At 44.6% G+C, this 15,588-nt stretch overlaps 1 protein-coding gene across 1 annotated transcript in view; it reads right to left on the bottom strand.

The window, feature by feature from the left end:
• Positions 1–15,588, bottom strand: part of CASQ2 (calsequestrin 2) — a 62,959-nt gene that overhangs the window by 34,719 nt on the left and 12,652 nt on the right. Inside the window, exons 2-4 of the mRNA XM_060086748.1 lie at positions 5,969–6,053; positions 2,872–2,972; positions 1,293–1,404 (exon numbers count right to left, since the gene is read on the bottom strand). Of these exons, the coding sequence (XP_059942731.1) occupies positions 1,293–1,404; positions 2,872–2,972; positions 5,969–6,053 (298 nt within the window). The remainder of the gene's footprint in view (positions 1–1,292; positions 1,405–2,871; positions 2,973–5,968; positions 6,054–15,588) is intronic.

The raw sequence follows: 15,588 nt of genomic DNA on the forward strand, positions 1-15,588 counted from the left end.
CTTCTTCTCCCAATTTTGGCCTTGTCTCCCTCCCTATATGCTATCCTGAGCTTAATGGAGGAAGAGAGAGAAACAGGATGGAAATGGATAGAAACAATTGAGGGGGTCGGGGAAGGCAGAAAAGGATTAAGGGAAATAGAAGGAAGTGAAATAAAAAGGAGAAAGTAGAAGGGGTCAGGAGAAGCACCCCGGAGTAGTCAGCATCTATATAGGAATGTGAAAATTGAAATAAAGTAACTTAAAGAACTTGGTTGAAACTCCCTGGCTAGGCTCCTTCCCGCAAACACACCCTTAAGGAGGGTGAATAGAGGCTTTTATGGAGCAAATGAGAAGACAGTTGGGTCATGAGAGAGAGAAAATAGGTGGGTTGTTGATGAGACGACTAAGGATGCCAGTTGGCCGATGGGGTACAGAAACGGCTTTACAAATAATTTCAAAATATTTTGAAGTTTCCAGAAATAGTCACGAGCAGCCCTTATTTGCACCTCCCACACGTACGAATGCTACCAGATTCTCTTTCATAGTTATGCCCACTCCTTCTAACACTGTCCCTCTCTCCAAGGCTCAGACACCAGAAAAAGCCTTAACTCATATAGGGCCCTTGTTGCAAAAGCAGTTTAAAAAAATGTCCTCAAGTAGTTGGCCTTCCTGGTTCCTTCTCTTCCTGACTCTTCCTGACTCCCACTCGCTACGCCGCTCACCCCTGTGTGGGTTGTGGTGATGTCTGATATGTTCCTCTGCCCACCCCAAAGCTGGCCACAAAGCTTTCAAAGGGAGTGTACCACAGTGCGTGGCTGTGCTGTTGCAGGCAGCCTTGGTGGTCAGGGGGGTTGGCCAGCAGTCTTCCACATTGTGCTGTAGCTCCCAAGCCCATCCCTACCCAGATTTTCCTCTAATGCTGTCCAAGTAACTGAGAAGCTCTCCAACTGCTGACCACAGGAGCTGCCAATGTCAGAGAGACAGCCCACTCTCTGCCCCATCTGAGGAGAGAATCCCACGGGTTGGTGGGCAGGTAGAAAAGGTGGAGGGAGGGCTTTTCTCTCTCCTATCAAATACTCAGCCCCCTTCAAGGTCAGCGAACAAGGCCCAACTTTAATATTCTTTCAGCTCCCCTGCCTGTTTTGCATAATTTCTGCTCATTTGTCCCATTCCATAGGGTGCAAGGAAGATTCTCCCTTTATTCTACCCAGCACATGATGTGCTAATGGCTCATCTTCTTTCTGGATAATCTAACACACCTTGTTGGGAAAAGAGCCTTTAGAGTGACAGGTTGGGGCTGACTGACAACTTACACTCTGAGTCCTCACTCTTGAAAAAGCCGATGAGTTTGATGTGGTCCTCAATGCGCTCAAAGGCTTGGACTTCCAGTTTGCTGTTGATGATCTCCACTGGGTCTTCAATGAGCTGAAATGCCACACACATGACACAAAAGCTGTTCAAATAAGAGAACTTTTCCCTCCCCAGAGGGGAAATCAGGAACATGTATAGAGTGCTTTGGAGGGAAGTTGTGGACTAGGTCCTGGTGCTTCAATGTCCACCCCACCTTCCCCCGTGAGCACAGTTCTTTTCTTAGAGGAACTGACCTTACCTCAAGGGGTAGGCTGATCGGTCTGGGGGCAACTCCATTTCTCTTGCCGGTTATTGATTCAGGAATGGCATGTGACCCAATTCTGGCCAATGAATCTCCAGGGTAGATAAGCCTGAAGGCCTGGGGAAAGTTCTACTTTCCTTTTAGAAGAGCAATGGGAGGCCGGATTTTTCCCCCCTCTCAGTGGATATGAATGAGGAAATGTGATATATCAGCTCCTGCTTCTGGCTATCTTATAACCAACTTGAGAACAGTCAGCCTGAGGACAAAGTCAACACACCGAAAAGAGCATTATCTGTGATTTACAGAGAAAAATGGAGCTACAGCCCTGACTGATCAAGCCTAAAATCTGCCCTCACCCTGGTCTTCTATTTGTGTGGGTCAATGACGCTGCTTATTCTTTAAGGTACTTGCATCTAAAAGCCCCCTCCTGGTTGACAGTCAGAGCAGGGCCATTGGGCCCACAGTTGTCCGGTTGCCTCCCTCAGCTTTTTTGAGGGCTTATAGGTATGGGTTAGCGAGAGGGCCAAGCAGAGCCTATACGCACTTTTTTGTAGGAAGTAACCTTCAACTTACTTCCGACCCTCTCTCTGGGTTTCTGAGGCAGTGAGGAAAAGGCAATAGGCCACTGTATCCTAGCTGCGAGATAAGGAATCACCATTATGGATGTTCTTTATCTGCACAGGCACCTGTGTTCAAAAGAACTTGACTTCACAGCTGCTATTGAAAGTGTGAGTTTATCTATGGAAAAATATTTTTATAACGTTTGTTCCTCTGTTTGCCTGAGCACGTGGACCCCAGGGTGCTGGATCTCCATGGCTGAGAGGGAGTGTGATATTGGGTGTCTCATTAGCCTTGCCTATTTTCATCCTGCCTGAGGGGTCACTCAGCAGACTGTTACTCCTCTCCCTACCCCATCTCCCAGGGACTGTCCAACTCTCTCTCCTACACTTTTCTTCAGAAGCCCTGAAACAAAGCCAAGGGGATTCTGGGGATGTTTGTGTATAATTGCTAAGAGAATTAACATCTTACTACTACACAGTCCCGATTTGTGACCCTCTGGTCGCTAATAAAATAGTTTCTGAGGTGAATGAAGGGCCAGCTTCCCAGTAGACATAGATATTGCCATGATATAGGCACACTTTAGTTTTTTGTGAAGCTTGAGAAATCTTTCTTAGACCAGGTCATGTTATTCACCTTCTCTGTTCTTACTTTGGGCTTTTACTTCCCCCGTATTTGAACCCAAACAGCGCCATGCAGGGCCACTGTGCATAAATGCTTACGTCCAAGAGAAACTCCACCAAGACATCAGCTGCAAACTCGCCATCAAACTCAATTGTGCGATCACCCTTAAGAACATACAGACTTCCTTCTTCATCAAAACCTAAAAAAAACAAAGAGTTCCCCAAATAAAGTCATTCCTATGTAGGAAGAGCCATCCTGTTGGCCACGGTCTGGCTCAGTGTCCCTGGGTGACATGGGGTAAGGCTCAGGGGAACTAGCATGAACCCTAGGATCAGTTCCCTTGCAGCCACACCTCTGAAGGGCTCCCAGAGTGGAAACTCAAAATGAAATAGTCAAGAACCGAAAATCTAATCTCCACTCCACCACTGCTTTAATTTTCCAAAAGTATTGCTGACCCCATTCTCCTTATCAAAAAGTTTTCATGCCCACTGCCTACCTGGCTTTTTAGTCTGGCATTCAAGCCCTTCCACAACCTAGTGCCAGCCCTATCCTTTACGTCCTCCCTTGGGTGGACCCATGCTCCCTTGAGAACTGCGCTCCTCATCCCTGTGCAACTCCCTTGGCTTTTTGCCCGAGAGCTGCTGTGAAAGGGGACATGAAGGAAAAATCACAGCGCATGATTCTCTGCACAGATGCTCTCCTTGGGCCTAGAGTGACCTTCACCACCACCACCCCTTGCCCATCTCAGTCAACTCCTTTGGGTCTCAGCTTACGACCCATTTTTCCAGAGAAGACCGCTCCGATCTCTCTTGCCATGATGGATCTGCTCTCAGCTCCATTTAGAGGTATTCACTATAACAGCGAGCCCTCTATAAGGGTAGGGCTGCTGTCCTCTTGGGATTCCAGCGTCTTGAATGGAGGCCTGACACACTGGGCTCCCCATAAATGTTTGCAGCCAGAATGAACAGCTTGCTTTTCTATTGTAGCTGAATTCTGCACCTCTTTTCCCAGTCTGCTGATAACGCTGCAAGGGCAGGTTCTGCATCTTCTTTCCTACCCTCCATCACTCTCAGCGTAATGCTGTGTACTTTCACAAATGCTTGCTGGAGAACTGCATTTCCCCCCAGGAATGCTAAATAGCTGAGGCTGGCCTTAAGTCCAACGGCATGGCATCCTTAATTCCTTAGATTAATTGTTTTCAAACTCTCGGATTAGCTGAAGGATGCCTTCTCCAGATGAACTCTTCTGCAGAATCTCTAGGAAAGGGAGGCTGGTCCACTGCCCACCGTGTCCCAGGGCACTTCTGAAGAACCCGTGGCACACCATGGAGCACCATTTGTAAATCTAAAGGAGCAATGGGCCAGGTATCCCTGAAGCGGGCAGTGACTGATCACAAAGGGTGCCATGGGGAACCTCAGCCAGTGTCCTGCTGTTAGATTTTTCTCTGAGTGAAACCAGTTAGGAGGTTGTTGCACCAGTCCAGAGACAAAACTCAGGCACATGGAAATGGGGATGGAGATCAAGGAGCAGGTTCACAAAATACAACTGTCCTGTAAACTCTGAGGATCGAATAGTCAGAAAGAACCCGCCCCATTTCATTTGGAGGTTCATTTAGACATTTAAAAGTTCATTTAGACATTTAAACCCCCATCACATCCTCCATGGGGAGGATATGCACCAGTCCATTCTTATGAATATTTACCCAGCTTGTCCTCCCTAAATTTTTAGATTTCTGGAACTCTAGCATTTTCCTCTAACTAAATTTACTGGAAATTCTCCCAAATTCAACTTCTCATTAAAACAGTGGGAAGGGAGAAGACTAGGGTATCAAGAGGCGCTGGACAGAACTCATCAACTTGCTTTTGACTAGGGAAAGAGTTGAACATGCTTTGTTCCCCTGCTCAAGGGAAAAAAAACTTCTTAATTTGTCTCCAGGGAAAGAGATACCCCAGGCATTCTTAATAATTCATTATCATTTTACAGTCATGAGTTCTTCCTTGTAGTTAACCTAAATATTGTCTCTTACAATTTAAATTTTTCTTTAAAAAAAGATATTCTTGAAAATAAAATAAAAAACAGTTGTTTGAAATTCTCTAAGATAATGCACTAATGTGCCTGAAGGTATTTACTGAACCACCACTAATCTTTTTTATCCTGTGCTTACTACTCCAAATCCAATTAACCTTTCTTCAAAGGTCCTGTTTTATAACCTCCTGCTCTCTTTTAATAGCCACCCTTCACTGGTCATGCAGAAAAAGTGAAATGGGCAATACATGTCTGGGGGTGTTTGCAACCCAGCGGAGTAACCTATATTCTCTCTCCTTGGGATTAGAGGTGTAAGAATCTTAAAGCGCACTCGCACTTAACCATGACATATTGACACAAGAGATTACAACTTGCACTGTGCAGTCCTTGCTTAACCATACCTCATCTAAATCCTCCCTTTCATCCTTGGTGACAATGCCCAGCTGGGCTTTGGACTTAAATTTAGAAACCACTGGGACCCTAGAGTCACTACTATTAATGACATTCTTTGTTGGCTGCCTCAGCCAAGAGGTCAGGAAATAATAGGTGTTGGAAAAAGAGATTTGATCTCCCTCAAAGAGATCACCATGTCAGTGAGATAGAGAGGTTAGCCTTTTTTTTTTAATTGACATATAGTTGATTTACAATGTTGTGTTAGTTTCATATGTACAGCAAAGTGATTCAGTTATACATGCATATATATTTGGTTTTTTTAGATTCTTTTCCCATATAGGTTATTACAGAATATTGAGTATAGTTCCGTGTGCTATACAGTAGGTCCTTGTTGTTTATCTATTTTATGTATAGTAGTGTGTATATGTTACTTCCAAATTCCTAATTTATACTTCCCACCCGCCATCGAGAAGCTAGCTTTTTAACATGATCTAGAAGCTGGAAATAAAGGTTTGAATCTTTAGTGTCCATTTCTCCAGGAAGAAACCCTCTTCCTTGTACTGATACAAAGATATATTAGATGACTAATGTGAAATTATTTAATTCAGGCCTGTATTTACTTTTGTGAGACTCTTCCCCAAGCCAAGACTAAGGTGTGCAGGATCATCTTAAATTTACTTAAAAATAGTCTAGTGATCGTGCAAGAAAAAATGTACTTTTTTTTTTGCAAGACACATTTGTTTCTTCATGCTATATCTCAAAGAAAATCACACTTACCCAGTTTCTTGGCAAGCTTGGCTTCTTTCTTGGCATCCACCATCACAAAGCCTATGTCTTTATGTTCCAGGACTTGGGCCACAAGCTGAAGGGAGAGACAAGTAGGAGAGTAAATGAATCAAGATCAGAAAGACTGTAGAAAATACCACGGGATACTATTTTGATATGTTGACAAGAGGATTTTCCTCCATACTTCCTGTTACTCTGTGACCAGTTCAAGCAGCAATGTAGGGATGCTATGCTTATGCCCTCAGGAGAAGGATGATTCAGTAGAATTCTGAGCAGGAAGGAGAGAAAAGTGTAAGGACCAGATCTAAGATATAAGATTTGGAAGACCTTGTCACACACCCTTCTCTGCCCTCAGGGTAGATAAAATTTGAATTGGGAGAGAGCAGGATCAGAAAGGAAGCAAAAAGTACTAGATACCCACAGATACTTAACATGGGGTCTGGAGCCCATCGCAACTACCAAATGAACCTTGGATTCGGTGGGGTCATAAGAGATGCCAGATAGGCTGAGGGACCTTAGGAGAAAGGAGACCTGTGACCCCAGTACCCAAGATAATCCTCAAGTCCCTCCACCCCATGGGCTTGAGGAGTAAGAATGCCCATTGAGTGTATCTGGTAAAAAGACCTGAGGCAGCCTCTGAAGTTTTCCTGCTTCCAGTTGAGAGGAAGAACTATCAGAGTACCTGGGTGGAAGTAGAGCCCCGAAGGTGAAGAGGATGCAACAGTGTCAGGTGGACAGATGGCTGTAAACTACTCTGGGTGGACACCAGCCTAGATGATGACACCAAGCACAAGACTGGCATCGTGTTAAGCTCCCTGAAACTTAGATATAAGGAAGTAGGGAGACCCGCAGTTGCCTGAGATCTAATTCCTGCCATCTGGCTGAATGGAAGCTTAAAATAGAATAGAGTGGAGAAGCTACCAAAAAGATCATGTAATACTAATATTACATTTCTTTATTTACAATTAAAAAAAATAATTGTAGATTAACGTGCAGTTGTAAGAAATCATACAGAGAGATCCCTCCTACATTTTATCCAGTTTGCCCCAAAGTAACATCCTGGAAAACTATAAAACAATATCAAAACTGGAGATTGGCATTTATAAAGTAAAGATACAGAACATTTCCATAACCAAGGGGATCCCTCATGTTGTCCTTTTATAGTCATATCCACTTGCTTCCACCTTCATCCCTTCCCTAACCCTTAGCAACCACACCTTCATCTCTTCCCTCACCTTTGGCAACCACTAATCTGTTCCCCCATTTCTTTTCATTTCAAGAATGTTATATAAGTTGAATCATATAATATGTAACCTTTTGGGTTGGTCTTTTTTTACTCATCATATTTCTCTGGAGATTCATCCAGATTCTTGTGTATATTAATAGATCATTCTTTTGTATTACTGAGCAGTATTTCCGTGGTACGGAGGTACCACAGTTTCTTCAATTATTCACCCATTGGAGGACATCTGGGCTGTTTCAAGTTTTTGGCTATTATGAATAAAGCTGTTATAAACATTCATGTACAGGTTTTTGTGTGAAGGTTAGTATTAATTTCTTTACGATAAATACTCAGGAGTGAAATTGCTGGGTTGTATCATAATTGCATAGTTTTTAAAGAAACTGCTGATTGTTTTCCTGAGTGGCTGTACCACTTTACATTCCCAACAGCAATGTAGTGATGAGAGATCCAGTTTTTCTGCATCCTTACCAACATTTGGTGTTGTCACTAATTTTTATTTTAGCTGTTCTAATAGATGTGTGGTGATATCTCATTACAGTTTTAATGCATTTCCCTAATGGCTAATGATGATGAACTTATTTACCATCGGTATGCTGTCTTCCATGAAATACCTGTTCATGTCTCTTGTCTATTTTCCAAATAGATTATTTTTGGTAGTTGAGTTTCGAGAGCTCTTTAAATATTAGTCCTTTGTTGGGTATGTGGTTTACAAATATTTTCTCCGACTCTGTAGCTTATCTTTCCATCCTCCTAATAGGGTCTTTCACAGAACAAAAGTTTTTAATTTTGATGAAGTCATATTTATCAGTTTTTCCATTTATGGATTGTGCTTTTGGTGTTAAGTCTAAGAACTCTTTGCCTAATCCCGTATCCTGAAATTTTTTTCTAATTTTTTCCTAAAAGTTTTAGAGTTGTTTTTTGTTTGTTTTTTTGTTTTGTTTTGTTTCCCATGGCTTTCAGGATCTCAGTTCCCTGACCAGGGATTGAACCTGGGCCATGGCAGTGAAAGTGCCAAGTCCTAACCACTAGCCTGCCAGGGAACTCCCTAAAAGTTTTAGAGTTTTAATTTTACATTTAAGTCCATGATCTACTTTGAGGGTTGTGTGTGTGCGTGCTTTTAACCAATGGATGTCCAACTATTCCAGCACCATTTGTTGAAAGGGCCATCTCCTGCTGTAACTTCTCTGAGGGTTTTCTTTGCCTATTCTTTCTTCCCTCCTTGACCTTCTCACATGCTCCCTGTCCTCTTTCTTCTTTCTTCCTCTCTAGCTCCTAATCACTCCTGTTCCTCTAAGGCTAAGGATATTGGGCGGAAGTGCAGACAGCTGCTCTGTGGAGTGCCTCTGGAGGAGCAGGGGGGGCGGGGTTCGGGATGACACAGATAACAAATGACCCCCTCAGGCGGTTTTCTCTTCTTTCTTAGATTTTGGCTGAGAGTAGGAAAGGCTTAGGATGAAAGATATCATCAGTGTTTAGATTATGACTCATCTTGAGCGTCCCTGTAATGCTTAAACAGGTCTTTCTGCGAAGTCACTTGGCTTTAGTCTATTGCATTCAATTTATTAGACAAGGTTATTTTTGAATGAGTTTTCTGGTTTTCAGTGTAAGCCACTCTGTCCTATTTAGTGCTGTCAAAACATTAACTTAAATGCTCCCTTTCTATCATTAAAAATGAATGATGATGGGACCTGATGGCTTTGTGATATTAGTAAGTTTCCCAACTCCTAAAGCATGAGCCTCTAACAGTGGTTCTTAAACTTCTGTGTGCATAAGAATCACCTGGAGCACTGGTTAAAATGGGGCTTCCTGGGCTTCAGCACCAGAAAGTAGAGAATAGAGCTGGGGTGGAGCTCAAGTATCTACATTTTCATAAACCACATTACCAAGCCCCATGATTCTGACGCAGCAGATCCTGTACCACACTCTGGAAAACTGCTATAAATGCTTGTCAGTTCATCCAAAAGTGCTGTGGCATAATACTTTCCAGCTGTGACCCACGGGCCATGCTTAACCCTGTTGACCACTTCATCTTAAGTGTAGAAGAGAAATATTAATAATAGTAAGAATATTAGAGATTAACTGAGAATTAAACAGAGAATTTAACTCTGACCTCTCCTAGACATACATCACCACATCTTATTGGTTTCTTAGGTAGATGCCAATGTGTGCCTTTCCTAGGCTTGTAAAGCATGCCCTTCTCATTACTTTATTGATATTTATATGTGACATTTGAAGATATATGAGTGGAAGGTGCTAGCTCCGGCAAACTCAGTTCTGTTTTTCTGCTTTTCTGTTTAAGCACGGCCAATTATTGTCCTAGGCACGGATGGATCGACAGGGCTGGCAGTCACAGATGGTCCAGGAACCTGTGCTAGCTGAGACCTGCCCACCTTCTCCTCGGTACCCTTACACACAATCCCTGCAGTGCCCTGTCACTCTCACCTCCCACCGCGATTAGGCCCGAAGCCTGCCCACTTGAGCTCTGTCATCACTTCCATCAGCCCTAGCAAGCACCCTTCTTGGGCCTAGGCCAAGGGTGGCCAGGGCTGGCAGCCACCCAAGAGAGAGCAGTGAGATGGATGGGGGAGAAGAGCTGTGTCGAAAGACTGGGAACTTCTGGGCTGACTCCTAACATGACCATTCTCTCCAGGACCAAGAACCCCTGCTGGGCTGATGGGGCTGGCCAGACACTGTCTGCCTCTCCCACTTGACTTCATCTCCACCTTTGCTCTGGTCCTAGATTTCCAGCTCATAGTTTCCATTCTCCATTCTCTTGCACCACAATCCCACTGGGCTGACTCGAGTTGCTGCCAGCCTGGCCTTGGCTGCAAAGCCCAGCTCCAGACTCATCTTTGATTCCAGCCTCCTTTTTGTGAATTCCAATAGCCCATTACAGGGATACAGCACTCTGGCACTTATTTTGCAATCATTAGGGTTCTGCATTGTTCATCTTTCCTCCCTAATGAGAAAAAGCCCATTTTGTGCTTCTTTTGTATCTCATATAGTTCCTTAGAGACACTCAGCATACTTTGGATGAATGAATGGACTGGCCCAAGTACTTCAAAAGTTTAAGAGCCTTTTGAGCCAAAGGGCGAAGAGGAAATTGTCACCAATTACAGTGATTAAAATTTACAACCATGAAGAGGAGAAAAGATAGAGTCAATATGTTTCCTAAATTCCCAGAAAACTGGAATACTCTTTTCAGATTGGACTCGTTTTCTCCTGTTGACTTATAATCTTTCCCCTGCTGGTTTTGTCTGTTTGCTTGGTTGGTTGGTTGGTTGGTTGGTTGATTACTTCTTGGATGGTCTTGCCTCTTGTCCATCCTAGAGAATGGGGTTGTCTCATCAGTTGGTACATGCAGCCGCTGGACATTGGTGCAGTGCTCATTCTTTCCAAGAACATTAGGATTTGCTTTGACCATTGCTGATTCTTTTGAGTACAAAAATAACTTTATATAAAAAAAATTATATTAAATAATATGCATAACTCAGTAGTAAAAATGTGGATATTCATAGTATGTCCTTTCTCTCTTTTTTTAATAAATTTATTTATTTAATTTATTTATTATTTTTTGGCTTCATTGGGTCTTCGTTGTTGTGCATGGGCTTTCTCTAGTTGCAGCGAGCAGGGACTACTCTTTGCTGTGGCTCGCGGGCTTCTCATTGTGGTGGCTTCTCTTGTTGTGGAGCATGGGCTCTAGGCATGCGGGCTTCAGTAGTTGTGGCTCACGGGCTCTAGGGTACAGGCTTCAATAGTTGTGGAACCCGGACTTAGTTGCTCCACGGCATGTGGGATCTTACTGGACCAGGGCTCGAACCTGTGTCCCCTGCATTAGCAGGCGGATTCTTAACCACTGTGCCACCAGGGAAGCCCCCTGTCCTTTCTCTTTTTAAATTTTGCATTGTATAGTTATTTATTGTACCATTGTTACCTCTGTAATGATGTGGTAGAAATAGATCTCAGCTTTAAATGAATACATGACCCAGGAATCCTAGTAGTTAAGAGTACACAGCTTGGCATCAGAGACCTGGATTCCTGACTTGGTCATAAGTGCTCACTCTGCTGTAAAATATGGACAATACCAATATCTATTTCATAAGGCTGTTTTGAAGAAGATTAAATGAGATCATGTGTAAAGTTCTTGACACAGTTTTTGGCATGCAGTAAGTGCTTAATAAGTGTTATATTTTCTTCTTACTATTCTGACAGCTGGATAGGGTTCTGAACCTTGTACTAATTCAGAAATACCAAAGCCTAACATATTGGGATGGAAAAAGAACAATAATTATTAATTGAGGACCTACTGTGATCAAGGTTCCATGCTAAACAAAAGTGTAAGACACATTCCAGAGTCAAGGACCTTGTGATTTCATTAGGGAGGAAGCTAATGAAAACTTAGCTGATAAGTGTTAAAGGACTGAGGACAGAAGATAAGGGCTATGGAGACAGAGCAAGAGAGCTCGTGGGCAGGGGGGTCAAATCATACAGAGCTTCATAAGCTATGATAACGGGTATAGATTTAATTTCCATGCACTCAAGATGAAATCCAAAATCCCTAACATAGCCAACGAGGCCCTGCACGGTTTGGCCTGCCTGCCTCTCCAGCCTCATTTGGGGCCACTCTGCCTCTTCCTTAACACACTCGTCTTCGGCTCCTCAAAACAGCAAATTCTTTCGTGAATCAGGAGATCTTTACACAGGATCATCTCGTTCAGCTCCCATTTCCTAGACCAAGACATGGGCCGCAGCTGCCCACAGGGATGCCTGGTTGTATTCACACAAAGACACTCAACAAGCTCTGCTTCTGTGCATGCCCTTCCCTCTTCCTAAAAGATCTTTCCCTCCACTCTTTGCCAACTCCTATTTCTCCTTGAAGTCTGCACATAAATGTCAGTTGCTCAAAAGGCATTTCCTGACTCCCAATCTAAATTGGGTGCCCTTTCTACACTTGTCCATAGTGCCCTGTGCTTTGCCTTCATAGCCCTCTCTCAGTTTGTAAGTACATGTTCACTTATACGATCATTTGTCTATCAATTATCCACGTGCAAGCCTGTAAGCTCCATGTCCCTGTCTGCTTTTCTCCATATACCATCTCCAGCATCCAGTACAGTACCTGAGCAGAGGAGAGCTCAAAAATATTAGTTTATTAAATAAATGAATGGAAGAAAGAGGGGAGACCAGCTAGACCTTGAAAGAGGAGGAGTGCCTGGATAGGCAGAGGAGAGCAGCAAAGACATCCAAGGAAGAAAAAGCAGCATAAATAGGTGAAGGTTTGGAGGGGCAAATGCACAGTGTGAGTGTAAGAGAAGAGGCTTCTGTCCTCGAGCAGAGGGCTTCTCAGGGGAGCTGAAAGGCGTAGTGTATTTAAGGCATGTTAGAAAAAGAGTGCGTAGGACTTGGAATATTAGGACTAGCAGTTCTGATTTGGGAGATGTTTGAGTAGAAGAACAATATGGCTAATTTGAGTTCGGAGAGGGTTGATCTAAGGGCGTAGACCAGACAGATAGAAGCGAAGGTGACCAGTTGGGAGACTGAGTGGGAGAAGACTGGTCTCCAGCTAAGGCAGCACATGAAGTAACTTGTGAGGTAATGTTAGAGGTTGAGAATCATTCAGACCTGGTAACTATTTCATGACCTTGGAGAAGCTGGGGGGAACCAAGGAGAGAAGGAGGCAAGATGATTCCAGGGTCTCCAGCCAGGGAACAGAGTGAAGGGCAAACAGATGTCAGGAGGGCATGCCAGAACCACAAGCCAGCTTCTCAGCTTGGATTTAGATGCAATGAGTTCATGGCCATGGAAATCCAGCCAAGAGCTGGAGGTGCCAACCTGGAGCTTGGGGGAGAGGTCCTAAAGGCACTGTGCAAGTGAGGGGTGAAGGAGTGAGGAAAGTGTACGAGAAAACTACCGGGTCCAGGACTGGCCGCCTTGTAGGAGGTGAGAAAAGGAGGCTGTGCTGAGGCCGAGAGGTCTGTGGGAGAAGTAGGAGGCCAAGGAACACAGTCTCATGACTCCAAAGTCATGAGCAGCTTGAGAACGAGCAGGTGGTCAGATCAAGTGTTGCGGGGAGTCACAGAGTTGGGACCACTGTGAGGTCTCTCCTTTCAGGATAGTAAGACATGGGTGACCTTTAGCGAGGAGCTGGGACAGAAGCTAAAGCAGTGAGAGTGTGGCCGGCGAGTGGGTGGCAAGGACACATTAGAGCAGGTGTGGATCACTTGGTCAAAAAGTTTGCCACGAAGGGAAGGGGGTACGAACACAGCAGCGCCAGGGGACACATTCCCTTTGGCCTCAGAGGACAGGACATGCAAGATGCCCTCTCTGTCTATGTGTGTCCCTCCAAGTCCAGTCCCTTTGTGGGACATCTCAGCCCTAACCCAAGGACGGACAGGAAGAAAGATACATTTGTACCACTTCCCAAGAATGGTCTTCCTGGAGGAGAAAGACTGATTTGCTTCATGGTCAGAGGAAGCTGGGGAGGCATGCGGTAGCAGAGACAAGGGAGTGTTTGCTTATTAAAGGGAGCTGAGGGAGGGTTACTTTCTGCAGGGTCAAGAATCTGAAAAAAATCAAGGGCTGAGAAATTTGGGGGAAAATGTCACAGACCTTTGCTCCAAGTGAATGTCCCTCAGGCCAGTCATTAAAAATACCCTGGCTGCAACCCTGCTCTTTCCATGTAAGCCAAGAGCCAAACGGCTCTTTTCACCCACTGTCCCTGATACCATCTGGCCACACGTCAAGCAATTCAACTACTGTTTATGTCCTCCACTGAAACCGGAGAGCTGACGTTTATCTCGGGTAATCTGTCACTTTCCACCTCCCTCAGATGAGGCCCGGGCTATGTATAGCAGGGGGGTTGGCACATGATGTGTCCATGCAAGAGGCAGGCAAGGGAATGGAAGAGCTATTTTATGAGATTCAAGTGAACATTGGGACCTCTTGGGGCTGGACTGGGAGGCTTCTAAAAGAGCCTTGAGGGAAAGGGAGGCTGTTGATTGTTTTTATTGGCACTTTTGGGCTATCACCTTGGTCAAGGCCAAGGAAAAGACCCAAAGGTCATTGCTATGTGTTCTTTCCACTCCACCACATTGAGAAGCAGTATAACAACAACAACAAAAATAGCGTCTAGGGCTTCTCTGGTGGCGCAGTGGTTGAGGGTCCGCCTGCCGATGCAGGGGACACAGGTTTGTGCCCCGGTCTGGGAGGATCCCACATGCCGCGGAGCGGCTGGGCCCGTGAGCCGTGGCCACTGGACCTGTGCGTCCGGAGCCTGTGCTCCGCAACGGGAGAGGCCACAACAGTAAGAGGCCCGCGTACCGCAAAAAAAAAAAAAAAAAAAAAATGTCTATTGAATGCTTGCTATATGCCAGATACTGCTCCAACACCTTACATGAATTATCTTATCGAATCTTCACAAAACCTACATGAAGTAGAAGTTTGAGATAAGGAAATAGAGGCACAGAGAGGTTAACCAGCTTGCCCAGAGCCACACAGCATTTAAGTGACACAGCTGGGATTCCAACCCTGACACTCTGGCTCCAGGGCCCAAGCTTTCATCCATTACATTACATTCCCTTCATCTGGGCCTCAGAGGGACCTGGGCCCAAATCCTGGCTCTGCCACTTATCAGGTATGAGACTCTGGGCAGGTCACAACTTCTCTGATTTCAATTTTCTAATCTGAAAATACAAGATCTAATTCTTGCAGGAGTAACATGTATGCAAGTGCTTATGGATGTTTGTTCCCTATAAATTCACTATAGGGCAACCTCATTACCCAAGCCAGTGATTCTTGAATCTGAGCCCGCGTCAGCATTACCTGGAGGGAAGCCTTGTAAAAACCCAGATTGCTGAGTCCAACCCAGAATTCCTAATTCGGCAGGCCTGGGATGGGACCTACAAGTGTGCATGTCTGACTAGGTCTCAGAAGATGCTCATGCTGCGGGTCCTGGGTCCACACACTGAGACCCACCACCTTACAACTGTCTCTAACATATAAACACAATCTCCCTGGGTAGCATTTTGTAATGTCCAAAATGACTGACTGAGGGAGGCTGTTCCTGGAGTCCAGGGTTTGCTTTTTTTGTTTTCTGTTTTTTGTACTAAAAATATTATAGCAATGGAATTTTGGGGGGGAAAATGGATTTGACTGACATGGGGGTGAGGCCATGCCCTTTTCCAATTTTTTCGCAGCAGAGTTCTGTTCCCAAGAGCCTGTGAAAATGCAGTCTGATAGCCCAAATGTCGACACCCCTTGGTAACCCCCTTCCTGGGAAGAGTCCCACACATTATCCACTGCATTCCTGCAGCCAGAGAGAGACTATCCCTTTTCTAACAAGACTTTCCATAGGTTGGTGCACTTCCTCAAA

This window comes from Mesoplodon densirostris, chromosome 2, assembly GCF_025265405.1.
Source record: "Mesoplodon densirostris isolate mMesDen1 chromosome 2, mMesDen1 primary haplotype, whole genome shotgun sequence".
Classification (NCBI taxonomy): domain Eukaryota; kingdom Metazoa; phylum Chordata; class Mammalia; order Artiodactyla; family Ziphiidae; genus Mesoplodon; species Mesoplodon densirostris.